This window comes from Neoarius graeffei, chromosome 9 (assembly GCF_027579695.1).
Source record: "Neoarius graeffei isolate fNeoGra1 chromosome 9, fNeoGra1.pri, whole genome shotgun sequence".
In the NCBI taxonomy this organism is placed as follows: domain Eukaryota; kingdom Metazoa; phylum Chordata; class Actinopteri; order Siluriformes; family Ariidae; genus Neoarius; species Neoarius graeffei.
The window spans coordinates 90,010,440-90,022,440 of record NC_083577.1 but is presented as its reverse complement, the minus strand read 5'-3'; the positions used below and the strand labels follow the sequence as shown (position 1 = coordinate 90,022,440).

The following is a 12,001-nucleotide window of genomic DNA, read 5'->3' as shown; positions in this document are numbered from 1 at the left end:
ACAGTTTTTCACAGGTTGTGCTGAGTCAGTGAGTGTGATTGTGTCTCTGAAGCTCGCAGTGTTGTGTGCTGATTGTGTGTTAATGCGGGTTTTGAGTGTGTGTGTGCTGACAGTGCAGGTCTGTTTCTCTCGCCCCGGGGCTCCAGCGGGGGTCAGTGAGGTATATAAACACCCTGGGCCAGAGCGGCGGCGCAGTGATTATACACACACACACTCACGCACACACACAGACACAAAGCAGCGGACATGAACCCGGAGCAGCAGATGGAGCAGAGGGGGCGGAGTCAGTGGAGCATCACCATGTTCGAGGAGGAACACTTCCAAGGAAAGTGCTGTCAGTTCACCATGGAGTGTCCGAACATCTTGGACCGAGACTTCAGGAAGATCCGCTCCATCAAAGTAGAGAACGGACCGTGAGTGACCTCTGACCCCCTCATTTACATATCAGTCAGGCCAGGAGCCAATCAGAACACAGAGCTCAGAACAGACTCCATGTTTTTATCAGAATACGTACAGAATAATATAGATTTATCTAGACTAGAGTTATTAGAGTATAAATAATGATTGAGATACATTAAAGTCAAGTTGATTTATACTGTGCAAAAAGTTTTCTGGAAACTTTCACAGGACTATTCTTAGTTTACTCTCCTTAAAGAGGTTTGTTTTAGATTACGTTGTGTTATATAGCCTACCAAGTGACATGTTACAAAGGTAGATAAAAAGCTGAACAAAGAAAGACTTTGTGTCTTAACCTCCTAAGGTCCAAGCTGTTTTTTTACATGCATTTTTTATTTCTCTTTGCTATTTGGGCTTCTTAGAACCTGATTAGAATAAAAACTAAGCATCATCTTTTGATAAGATGTACTTTTAGAGAAAAAGTATGTCCACATATGTGGATTCTTGTTCCGAATTTCCATAAAGTGCTATCCACGCATGTGACCGCTAAGCCCTAGGAGGTTAAAGTGAAGCAGCACATAAATTAAATTAAATTAAATTAGAGCAACATGCAGCAATCTGTTGGGGTCCAGGCATGTTTTTTTTTTTTTGCAAATGCACCCCAATAGGCCAGTTCAGTTCTTCCCAACTTTAATACAACTACAACAATAATAAAGAGAGTAGACATGACAATACTTGTGAGTTGTGAAAATAGCTCAATGCTACTTGTATGAAATTCCTGATGAAACCTGACTGGATCTCAGCAGCCATGTTTATGAAGTAACCTGGCAAATGAGCCCCAAATCAAACCGAATAGATCTAAACAGATCTCTTTTTTAATACATTTATTTATTTATGATTGGCAGAAGCCGTGAAAGCACTGACTTATACCGGTAGGACTTATGGTTCATGAAATATAGACCGTGTAGCAAAACCGTGTGCTACAGCACCACCATCAGGCAGAGGCATGTCTCTTAACTTCCCTGGGAACAATTCCATGACAGAAGGGGTGTCAAAACTTTTTTCAGAGGATGTTGAGATCAGACCCTATGAGAATCCCAGAGGGCCGGTCACCATAATCTTATTTTTGAGCTCTGATACACTGAATTTCATTTTAGTGGATTAAAAGCAGCAATAGCTGTGACACACAAGATGAAATACTTTTCCAGACACACGACATCATCCACTTTATTCCAGACTCTGAAGATTACGGTGTGACATCATCATCACTCATCAGCACTAGTAATGTTCTGCTGTTCAGTGATGGAGTGTTGAGTTAAACACTTTTTACGCAGTGCTGTCTCTGGGATCGATAATTATTATCTATAAAAAAAGTGATAATTCAATTATAAAAGTGATGATAAAATATTGAGATTAAAGAAAATTGATTTATTCATCCTTACTTTATTATTTTATTTTAATTAATCAGTAAATCCTGCTGATGTACATGAGAATGTGTAGTTAGATATGAACTGGTATGTATGAAACAAATACCCTGTTCATAAATAGTGTGTATGATGACTGTTATATGAGGCCGGATGTTTGTAATGAACACGTGATTTATAAGTTTAATTTCATTTTAATATGAGTATAGCCCCGCCCACTTTCTGTCTCTCTGTGGATTTCAAAAAGGGAGATGAGACTATTAATGAGATGATCATGGTGAACACACACACACACACACACACACACACACACACACACACACACACACACACACACACACACACACCTTCCTGTTTCACAACTCTCTCCCCACCCCTCCTTCACCCCATTTGCCCCAACACCTTTTTTTACTTTTCCTATTTTTTCATTTTTGCATCAAATCTCTCACTTCTTTTTCCTCAATCCCTCTCTCCACTATCTCTCTTTCTATCTACCTTTGTTTTTCTCCTTTCATTCATTCTCTCACTCTTTCCTCCTCCTCCTCCTCCTCCTCCTCCTCCTCCTCCTCACCTCCATCTTTATTTCATTCTCCTGTTCCTCCATAATACCTTTTTGTCTCCCTTCCTGTACTTACTGACACTGCTGTCAATCTCTCTCTATCCCCTGTGTGTGTGTGTGTGTGTGTGTAGGTGGGTGGGATATGAGTACCCGGAGTACCAGGGACAGCAGTTTGTGCTGGAGAAGGGAGATTATCCATGTTATCAGGCCTGGAGTGGAAACAGCAGCTACCGCACTGAACACCTTCTATCCTTCAGACCCATCCAATGTGCTGTATGTCTCTCTCTCTCTCTCTCTCTCTCTCTCTCTCTCTCTCACACACACACACACACACACACAGTACTCTTGACACCCGTCTTACTCTGTCCTACAGAAACACAGTGACAGTAAGGTGTCCCTGTACGAGTGTGAGGATTTCCAGGGTCGGAAGTTCGAGCTGTGTGATGATTATCCGTCTCTGCAGGCCATGGGCTGGTGCAGCAAGGAAGTGCCGTCCATCAAAGTCAACTCCGGAGCGTAAGGACACACTGCTTTATTACCTCCCTGAGTCGAGTCAGACTTTACAACATGTTTTTACACGCTGGACTCTGATTGGTCGGAAGGTGCTGATTAAATCGTTAGTTTTAATCCTGAGCTGGAGCCTGGATCAAAATATTTTTATTTATGATGTGGAAGTTTGTAAAGATACCATGCATCACAGACATTAAGAGATGGGCAGAAATCAGAACAGTGTGTTATGTGAAGTTAAAGGAATTCGGAGGTGATTCATGTTTAACAGACAGATGTTGACTCGAAGTGTGGAGGCTGTGCATGAAAAAGAGAAAAGACAGAACTTTACTGCAGATTTGCAAATATTCCTGATATTATTCTCTGGACTCGTCACCAGCTTCTAGCATTTTTATTTGTTTGTTTATTTATTTGCTGTAATGATGTAACATATATACAAGGTATGTTACATATTTCTGGCCACACCCCTTTCTATAGTATTCTCTGGTATAGGGAAGAGGGAATAAGTTGAAATTTGGAACACAGCCTAGAAACAGCTGTGCAGTAATGAAACTATTTTGGACACCTGTCTCACTCTCTTTCTACCTGTCTGTCTGTCTGTCTGTCTGTCTGTCTGTCTGTCTGTCTGTCTGTAGCTGGGTGGCGTACCAGTTCCCAGGCTATCGTGGTTATCAGTACATCTTGGAGAGAGACCGGCGTGAGGGCGAGTTCAGAAACTACAATGAGTTTGGCACTCAGGCTCACACCAACCAGATCCAATCGATCCGCAGGATTCAGCACTAAACACTGACACACTCTTACACACACTCTTACACACACTCTTACACACACCTTCCTCACTACAGCCTTCCTTGTACTTCCATAAACAAAAAGATTAAACTGTGTGAAAATCGTCTGAGTGTCATTTCTTTGCTCTTTAAACGGAATAGAACGTCCGTTTAAACGCAGACATGCTGTGGAACTGTCTCAGGACATGACGGTTCACAAAGCAAATATTTCCTCAGAAATGAAACTCAACACATTAAACACTCAGCATTAAACACCACATACACAGAGGGACAGAATGCTTTCTTTAAAGGAATAGGTCAGTGAAATAAAAAAAAAAACTACTTCATGAACTAAAACTACAAGTTAAAAAAAATAGAATAAAAAAGGACATTTCCTGAAGAAAATGTGTGTGTGACTGCTGTTTGTATCAAACGAGAAAGGACGAGTGAACAAATAACAGAAGACTGTGCTTTATTTCAGCAGTTGAATCTACATATGACGTTTGATGGTTCTACATTAAAAGATGAAGCTGGAGTAGTAAATTCACTGGATTTCTGTGGAAGGATGGAGGGATGAATGAACGAACGAATAAAAGAGTGATAGATGAGTGTCATTAGTATGAAAAGCAGTTAATTGCTGTACTTTTGCAGTTGAATACGTACACCCAGTTTTGTGAGTCCACTTAAAAATAAAAGTTAGGAGTTGTGAAATGAACAGGTTCTAATGGGAGAATGGAGGGATGAGAAAGAAAGAAAGAATAGCAGAGAAAAACTTATGCTGTATTTATTTAAGGCATGGCAACCTAGCAACGTTTACCAAGTTCAGTGGTTTTAGCTTTTAATCTTGAGAAGCGGTTAAGGTACAATTACACTCCTCACACTGGCACCAAAATTATGTGGGTGCAATTGTGCTATTCAAATCAGTCTCATAAAATACCAGTTCATTAATTTTACTAATGAATATTTCTATGAATTATTAAATGAATGAATTACTCTAGTGATACACTAGATCACTGAAGGCAATGTGAATTCTTTGATGGCAGAGGATGGCTTCAAATAATACTGCAGCAAAAACAGACAAGACAGTTTCTTGTAAATATCTAATTTTTAAAAATGACAAACTCAAATGAGAATAATACTGATCAGGTACATTCACTAATACTAGCAGTAGTTTAACAAATCAAGGCACAAAAATGGTGACATGAGGTAATAAGATTAGGGGTGTGTATGTGTGTGTGTAGGCTTAACAAAGAATTGTTTGCATGCGAAAAAGGTGTGGGGAGGGGCCACAGGCGCTCTGTGTGACTGATTAGACAAAGGATTCTAACTAAGGCATATAAGTAATCTTTGGGCCATAGGGAGATCAAACCCATGATCTCAGTATTAGAAGCACCATGTTCTAACCAGTTAAGCTAACCAGCCCTTAGTTTACCACCCTCTGAACATTGAGATGTGTATAATAGTGTTGGAGAGAGAAAGACCCATCCATCCATCATCCATAACTGCTTATCCTGTGCGGGGTCGCAGGTAAGCTGGAGCCTATCCCAGCTGACTATGGGCGAAAGGCAGGGTACACCCTGGACAAGTTGCCAGATCATCACAGGGCTGACACACAACCATTCACACCTACGGTCAATTTAGAGCCACCAATTAACCCAAGCTGCATGTCTTTGGGGGAAAGCAGAACACACCCATGGGGAGAACATGAAGGCTCCACACAGAAAGGCCCTCATCGGTCACTGGGCTTGAACCCAGGACCTGCTTGCTGTGAGGCAACAGTGTTAACCACTATGCCATCATGCTGCCCAAGAGCAAAAGATAAGAGAGATAAAGCATGCAAAATCTATCTACCAGAGTAAAACTGAGAAATACAATAAAATGATCAAACCAAAACTATGTGATTATTATGCACACACAACAACCTTAGGTTTAAATAGCACTTTTCACATAAACTAATTAAGCTAAGACTAACGTTGCCCAAAATGCCAGCCTTACTTGGGACCACTCTCACATGGCAGCATGAAGGAGTTCGTCGGTGATTCTCCGTTCAGTGTACTCTGCTAGAAGAGTGGAGCCATTTCAATGTAGTTTAAATCAGCTTTGCTGTGTTGCAAAAGTCCTTCCCAGGCAGGATTTCATGATCCAGAAGGTCCTTGGTTGGAAGTTCGTTGGTTGAAGACGTAGAGGGAGCTTTTTAAACAGTGGCCAGTGGCTTGTACAACCACGCCATTGTCCCTTTGTTCTTCACTTCCGTTTTGCAGGCCACAAATGTCTCTTTTTTTAAACTGACGGCATGAGGTCAGAGAGCACGAGGCCACAGACCGTGAGGCGCGTCTGCGGCCATGAAAGGCAGAGAGAGTGACAAGTTGCGTCTAATTATGTTGGTCCCAAAAGCCAAAGAGCCAGAGAGCGTGAGGCACATCTGCATGCGCTGGTCCAAGAGGAGAAGCCAGAAGCAGAGAGAAGCTGGTCAGCGTGCCAGTCAGAAGGCATGAGGAAAAGAGAATGAACTCACTAACTCCCCAATTTTATGGGTGAGCTTATGTCATGATCTATGTGGTGCAGTGAAAGAGGAGGTAAAGTGGATATCATCCAGGGCAGGAGCTGAGGGAACTAGACTGCATTTCCGCAGAGAAAATGCAAAGTGTGCTTGCTGAGCTGTAGCAGAACAGCTATCATGCTAGCATGCTAAAAGCTAGCATGCCAACATGCTAATGCCAACATGCTAACAACTAGCATGCTAACAGTTAGCATACTAACATGCTAAAAGCTAGCATGTTAACATGTTAATGCTAACATGCTAATAGATAACATGCTAATAGATAACATACTAACAGATAACATGCTAACATGTTAAAATCATTAGCATTTGAACATGCTAATGATTAACATGATATTTGTTAAAATTCTAATACTTTAAGGCTAATATGCTGACAGCTATCATGCTAACAGCTAACAGGCTAATGGCTAATATGTTAACTTTTAGCATGCTAACACGCTGAGGGTGACATACTAACAGCTAACATGCTAACATGCTCAGGCGAACTCGCTAACAGCAAACATGCGAACTCTGCATGCTACCATGCTAATCCAAACATGTTAACAGCTCTCATGATAACATGCAAATGGTGAACATGCTAACAACTCGTGAGCTAACAGCAGGCATGATATCGTAATGGGTAACATGCTAACAGCTAGCATGGTAACACGTGAATGCTTATATGCTAATTGCTATCGTGTGTACGTATAAGTATTCCTAATAAAGTGGCCATTGAGTTGAAGTTGAGTTGAGTTGATTTGCTGTCAGTCTCAAATGAGCAGATCCTTGCCAAATGCATCACCACCTATGGGGGAAGGGAGGAACGACTCAGTCAAGCTTCCATTGATTAGCGGCAAAATGGAGAAAAAATGGACGGCTGAAAGGCGAGAGAAAGGCGAGTGCAGGTCAGAACCGATATCATGTGTGTGATGGTGATTTGGCCTGAGGTGCCGTATGAAGTTTGGTGGATGTGTGGTGAAGTGTTACTGAGCAAAACTCCATTCATTTGAATGAGGCCAAAAATCAATGGAAGCCTATGGAGGTAAAAAGAGATGCGTGAAAACCAAGGAAAAGACGAGTGCAGGTCTCAGGTGAGGGGATGGATCTGTGTGGGGACTTGGCCTGAGGCATCAAGTGAAGTTTCTTGAAGTTTGGTCACTTGGTTAAAAAAATTGATGGAGAGTGAAAGTTTTTCTCCTGAAACACCATTCATTTTCAATGGGTCAAAAATCAATGCAAGCCTATGGAGGAAAAAGGGATGAGCAAAAAGAAAGGAAATATGAGTGCGGGTCAGAACTGATTGCATGTATGTGTCGGGGGAGTTGGCCTGAAGTATTACATGAGGTTTGGTGCATCTGCGATGGAGCGTGTCTGAGTAGGATGATTTGATTCATGAGCCCTATTCATTCTCTATGGGAAAAAAACAAAAGAAAAACGACAAGTACAAGAGAACAGGTATGTTGATCCAAAAGCTGTATACAAGCACACTACACCACTTCGGGCCAGATGTCTCAGAGTTGGAACGGTGTCTCTATCTTGAATGCCCTAGGAGGAGTAGTGGATCTAAAAAAAATGTGTCAGAATAAGGCAGAATAAGTAAACTTAAGAACAACAATAGTGTGCTTGCCTTTGGCAAGCACACTAATTATGGGAAATGAAGTTGTGGAGATTGTGCTGTACCTACAATCTGCAAGGCTCTGAAGGCTTGCACCACTGCCCCCAATGAAGGGCTTAGCCCTGGAGACATGTCACCATACAAAGTGGTGTCCTATAAGCTTAGATGAGCAGTGAAAGCAGCTGAGAGGTGGTACAGGCAAAAAGTGGAGACTCATTTGTGTGACCATGACAGGAGATGCACATGGCAAGGACTTCAGAAGATTACAGACTATAGAGGATGAATGCATACCTCAGTTGTTGCAGACTTCTCAGTGGTGGAAGACTTAAACACCTTCTACACTCACTTTGAGGTCAGCAGCATGAACACTAGCTCTGCTAGCACCACACTTAGTACCTGCACAACTGAAGTGGGCAAACTGACCAGTGAGGACTGCTCACTCTCTGAGCATTATGTGAGGAGTGAACAGCAGGAAGGCAGCTGGCCCAGACTGCATCTTTGGGCAGGTGCTAAAATCACATGCTAACCGGTTAGCTCACCTCTATTGTCAATCTTTCCCTAGCCCCTTCTGTTGTCCCCACATGCTTCAAAATATCCACCATTATTCCTGCACCCAAGAGCCCAAACCAGCCTGCTTAAATGACTACCACCCTGTTGCACTGACCTCTGTGGTGATGAAGTGCTTCGAGAAACTTATTAAATACTCCATCTGCACATTTCTACTCAACTCATTAGTCTCCCTTCAGTTCACCTATCACCCCAACAGGAGTATCAATGACACCATCTCCCACGTCCTGCATGCCACCCTATCCCACCTGGACATTGGTAAGGGGAATTATGAACACCTGCTTTTCATCGATTTCAGTTCAGTGTTCAACACCATAGTTCCCCTCAGACTGGTCACTAAGCTCAGGGACCTGGGGTTGAGCCCCTGACTTTGCTCCTGGATCCAGAGTTTCCTGACTGACAGAACACCGGTGGTGAAGATTAGTAACTGCACCTCTAGCACTAGAGCCCTTTGGGAGCACAGAGCTCCCAAAGGCTGCGTCCTGTGCTCTACTCCATTTACACCTATGATTGCATAGCCACACACAGCTCCAACATCACTGTAAAATTTGCAGATGATACAGTGATAGTAGGTCTGATCTCTAACAGCAATGAGACAACCTACAAGAGGTGTAGGTGCTGTCATCATGGTGCAAGAACAGTTTGAACCTGACTATCTCCAATACCAAGGAGATGGTAGTAGACTTCAGGAGGGAGAAGCAGAGGATCCACTACACACCACTCAAGATCTAAGGGACCCCAGAAGAGAAGGTGAGCAGCTACAGGTACCTCGGAGCCTCAGAGTTCACACCTCTGAGGACCTGACTTGGACTACACACATCTCTACCCTGGTGGAAAAATCTAGGCAGTGCTTGTATCACCTCAGACTGCTGAAGAAATTCAAGATCTCCACAACACTGCAGAAAATCTTTTACACCACCACAATAGAGTCTGTGCTCTTTGGAAGCATCACTGCCTGGTATGGCAACTGCAGCTTTCTGGACAGGAAAGCTCTTCACAGAGTGACCCGGGTCACTGAATGCATCACCATGACACCACTTCCCTGCCTCCAGGACATCTACACCATGTGGTGCAGATCCAGAGCAATCCGTGTCTTCATGGACATTCACCACCCCAACCACAAACTGTTTCAGTGGCTGCCCTCAGGTAAGTGTTTCTGCTCCGTCATGGCCAAGACGGAGAGACTGAGGAGGGAATTTCTTTCCCCAGGCTATACGTACTGTAAACACTCAACCAACAAAACACTTCCTGCACCTTTTGCACGCGCACACACACACACACACACACACACACACACACACACACACACACACACACACACAGCACTTTTGTTCTACCTACTCATCACCCTGCAGTTGTTTATTTCCCTGTAGGTCTTATATTTACAACCCCGATTCCAAAAAAGTTGGGACAAAGTACAAATTGTAAATAAAAATGGAATGCAATAATTTACAAATCTCAAAAACTGATATTGTATTCACAATAGAACATAGACAACATATCAAATGTTAAAAGTGAGATATTTTGAAATTTCATGCCAAATATTGGCTCATTTGAAATTTCATGACAGCAACACATCTCAAAAAAGTTGGGACAGGGGCAATAAGAGGCTGGAAAAGTTAAAGGTACAAAAAAGGAACAGCTGGAGGACCAAATTGCAACTCATTAGGTCAATTGGCAATAGGTCATTAACATGACTGGGTATAAAAAGAGCATCTTGGAGTGGCAGCGGCTCTCAGAAGTAAAGATGGGAAGAGGATCACCAATCCCCCTAATTCTGCGCCGACAAATAGTGGAGCAATATCAGAAAGGAGTTCGACAGTGTAAAATTGCAAAGAGTTTGAACATATCATCATCTCCAGTGCATAATATCATCAAAAGATTCAGAGAATCTGGAAGAATCTCTGTGCGTAAGGGTCAAGGCCGGAAAACCATACTGGGTGCCCGTGATCTTCGGGCCCTTAGACGGCACTGCATCACATACAGGCATGCTTCTGTATTGGAAATCACAAAATGGGCTCAGGAATATTTCCAGAGAACATTATCTGTGAACACAATTCACCGTGCCATCCGCCGTTGCCAGCTAAAACTCTATAGTTCAAAAAAGAAGCCGTATCTAAACATGATCCAGAAGCGCAGACGTCTTCTCTGGGCCAAGGCTCATTTAAAATGGACTGTGGCAAAGTGGAAAACTGTTCTGTGGTTAGACGAATCAAAATTTGAAGTTCTTTATGGAAATCAGGGATGCCGTGTCATTCGGACTAAAGAGGAGAAGGACGACCCAAGTTGTTATCAGTGCTCAGTTCAGAAGCCTGCATCTCTGATGGTATGGGGTTGCATTAGTGCGTGTGGCATGGGCAGCTTACACATCTGGAAAGACACCATCAATGCTGAAAGGTATATCCAGGTTCTAGAGCAACATATGCTCCCATCCAGATGACGTCTCTTTCAGGGAAGACCTTGCATTTTCCAACATGACAATGGCAAACCACATACTGCATCAATTACAGCATCATGGCTGCGTAGAAGAAGGGTCCGGGTACTGAACTGGCCAGCCTGCAGTCCAGATCTTTCACCCATAGAAAACATTTGGCGCATCATAAAATGGAACAACAAAACGACAAAAAAGACCTAAGACAGTTGAGTAACTAGAATCCTACATTAGACAAGAATGGGTTAACATTCCTATCCCTAAACTTGAGCAACTTGTCTCCTCAGTCCCCAGACGTTTACAGACTGTTGTAAAGAGAAAAGGGGATGTCTCACAGTGGTAAACATGACCTTGTCCCAACTTTTTTGAGATGTGTTGTTGTCATGAAATTTAAAATCACCTAATTTTTCTCTTTAAATGATACATTTTCTCAGTTTAAACATTTGATATGTCATCTATGTTCTATTCTGAATAAAGTATGGAATTTTGAAACTTCCACATCATTGCATTCCGTTTTTATTTACAATTTGTACTTTGTCCCAACTTTTTTGGAATCAGGGTTGTATTGCAAATTACATATTTTTTTTACATTTATTACCTCTGCCAACTTTGTTGTAGGAAGTTGTGTTTTCATCTCCTTTTATTTGTTTTTTGGTTGTCTATTCCTTATGTTACTCAAAATGAAGTGTAAAAGGATTTGGATGAAATTTGGTGGACAGCTTTAGTATTAGCCTAGGTTCGAGTGATTTGATTTTGATGCTGATAACATGTAGCTCAGTGGAGGTATGAACCCTATCGAGTGCCCTTTTAGTTTTTAAGTTTACGTTTGCTATTTGCACAGGTGGCAGAGTCGTTGCAGTATCATTTCACTGCTGTTGTACTTGTACAATTATGTATGTGACAAATAAAAGAATTGAATTGAAAGCTGTTTATAACCACAAGGCAGTTTGTATATTGTAGACTGTAACTCAAAGTGCAAGTTACACTCCGTCAAATATTCACCATCCATTTCCACATACAGAAAGCAAGTGTAAACATTAAGGAAAATTACTGTATAGATTTCCTCTTTGGAGTCAACAAATTCCAAAAATCCCAGTTGGTGGGAGAAGGTCATCTCTGATATTAGGTGACATTTTGTTTCCTAAAATATGTTATTAAAATTCTTTGCTAAGAATTTCTTCATTCTTCGTTGATGT

The 12,001-nt window shown here is 42.0% G+C and overlaps 1 protein-coding gene across 1 annotated transcript; it reads left to right on the top strand.

Annotated features, from left to right (window-relative positions):
* Positions 1-218: 218 nt before the first annotated feature.
* Positions 219-3,778, top strand: cryba2b (crystallin, beta A2b). The gene is made up of 4 exons (XM_060928902.1): positions 219-413; positions 2,511-2,652; positions 2,753-2,895; positions 3,522-3,778. Exons 1-4 carry the CDS (start codon positions 247-249, stop codon positions 3,667-3,669), a joined length of 600 nt encoding a protein of 199 aa, XP_060784885.1. The 5' UTR covers positions 219-246; the 3' UTR covers positions 3,670-3,778.
* The last annotated feature ends 8,223 nt before the right edge of the window (positions 3,779-12,001 follow it).